The sequence below is a fragment of the Seriola lalandi genome, unplaced genomic scaffold (genome assembly GCF_002814215.2).
Source record: "Seriola lalandi dorsalis isolate HSWRI2012SDOR001 ecotype SW California unplaced genomic scaffold, Sedor1 jcf7180001981618, whole genome shotgun sequence".
NCBI classification, from domain to species: Eukaryota; Metazoa; Chordata; class Actinopteri; order Carangiformes; family Carangidae; genus Seriola; species Seriola lalandi.
Window position 1 is genome coordinate 1 of NW_019452284.1, and position 926 is coordinate 926.

The following is a 926-nucleotide window of genomic DNA, read 5'->3' on the forward strand; positions in this document are numbered from 1 at the left end:
TAACAGTATCCATTATCCTCTGCTCTGTACCCTCTCAGGTCCAACAACTCGGACACCACCGTGCGGTCCTCAGAGAGCGTGGGTGTTCGGCAGCCAGCCAAGAGCAAAATCCGCCGCCACAACAACAGGCTTTCCACTGTTTTCAACCACAGCCCCAACTTGCGGGACAGTGGACGCCGGGGCCAGGCACAGGGCAGTAGGAGCCTGGCCGGCGATCTCCAGGCTGCAGACGACCCGGCCGAGCTGTCCAGCCAAATGTCTGTCCCTGGCATCCTGAAGATCTTCGGCAGCGATATCTGTCAGGGGACCAACTACAAGAGCGTGCTGGCCACCACTCAGTCCAATGCAAAGGAACTGGTGAAAGAAGCCTTGGAGAGGTAAAGGCCTTCAATATTGAACTGGTGTATTTTAGATTTCAGAAGGTGCTTTAACATTTTTGGAAAAACTCTTTAACCTGAACAGACGTGTACTGGATCATCTCAAATCACATGTTTAAATGTTTGTACATATTTTCATGGTGTTTTATCCAGTAGTTGTTGAACTATTACGGTATAAAAAATGAAAACTTGGAAATTAAGTATAATAGTTATCCTGACCTAAAACAGCATTTACCTTCCATTGCCCCCAATTATCTTCCTGACTGAATTTCTTCTGCTATTGTTCAGGTACTGTCTGGAAAAAGAGGACCCCAATGACTATGTGCTCTGCGACGTGATTGGACAGATGGGTGGAGATAACCAGTGGAAGAGGGAGTGTTTTCGGGTGGTGGGAGACAACGAGAAGCCCCTGATGCTACAGTCACTTTGGAAACCCAAGGAAGGCTTCTCCAGGCGTTTTGAAATCCAGCTGAGAGCGAGCGTTGAAGAGCAAAGTTTAAAGGACAGAGACACAGTCACAGCAGGTACAAGTCTGCTAACACCTTCATA

At 48.1% G+C, this 926-nt stretch overlaps 1 protein-coding gene across 1 annotated transcript; it reads left to right on the top strand.

Annotated features, from left to right (window-relative positions):
- Positions 1 to 37: 37 nt before the first annotated feature.
- Positions 38 to 901, top strand: LOC111659114 (ras-associating and dilute domain-containing protein-like; the record flags this gene model as incomplete). Its single annotated transcript, XM_023411942.2, has 2 exons — positions 38 to 377; positions 666 to 901. Coding segments are annotated over exons 1-2 (358 nt in total), but the record flags the coding sequence as incomplete, so codon positions are not given.
- Positions 902 to 926: the final 25 nt, after the last annotated feature.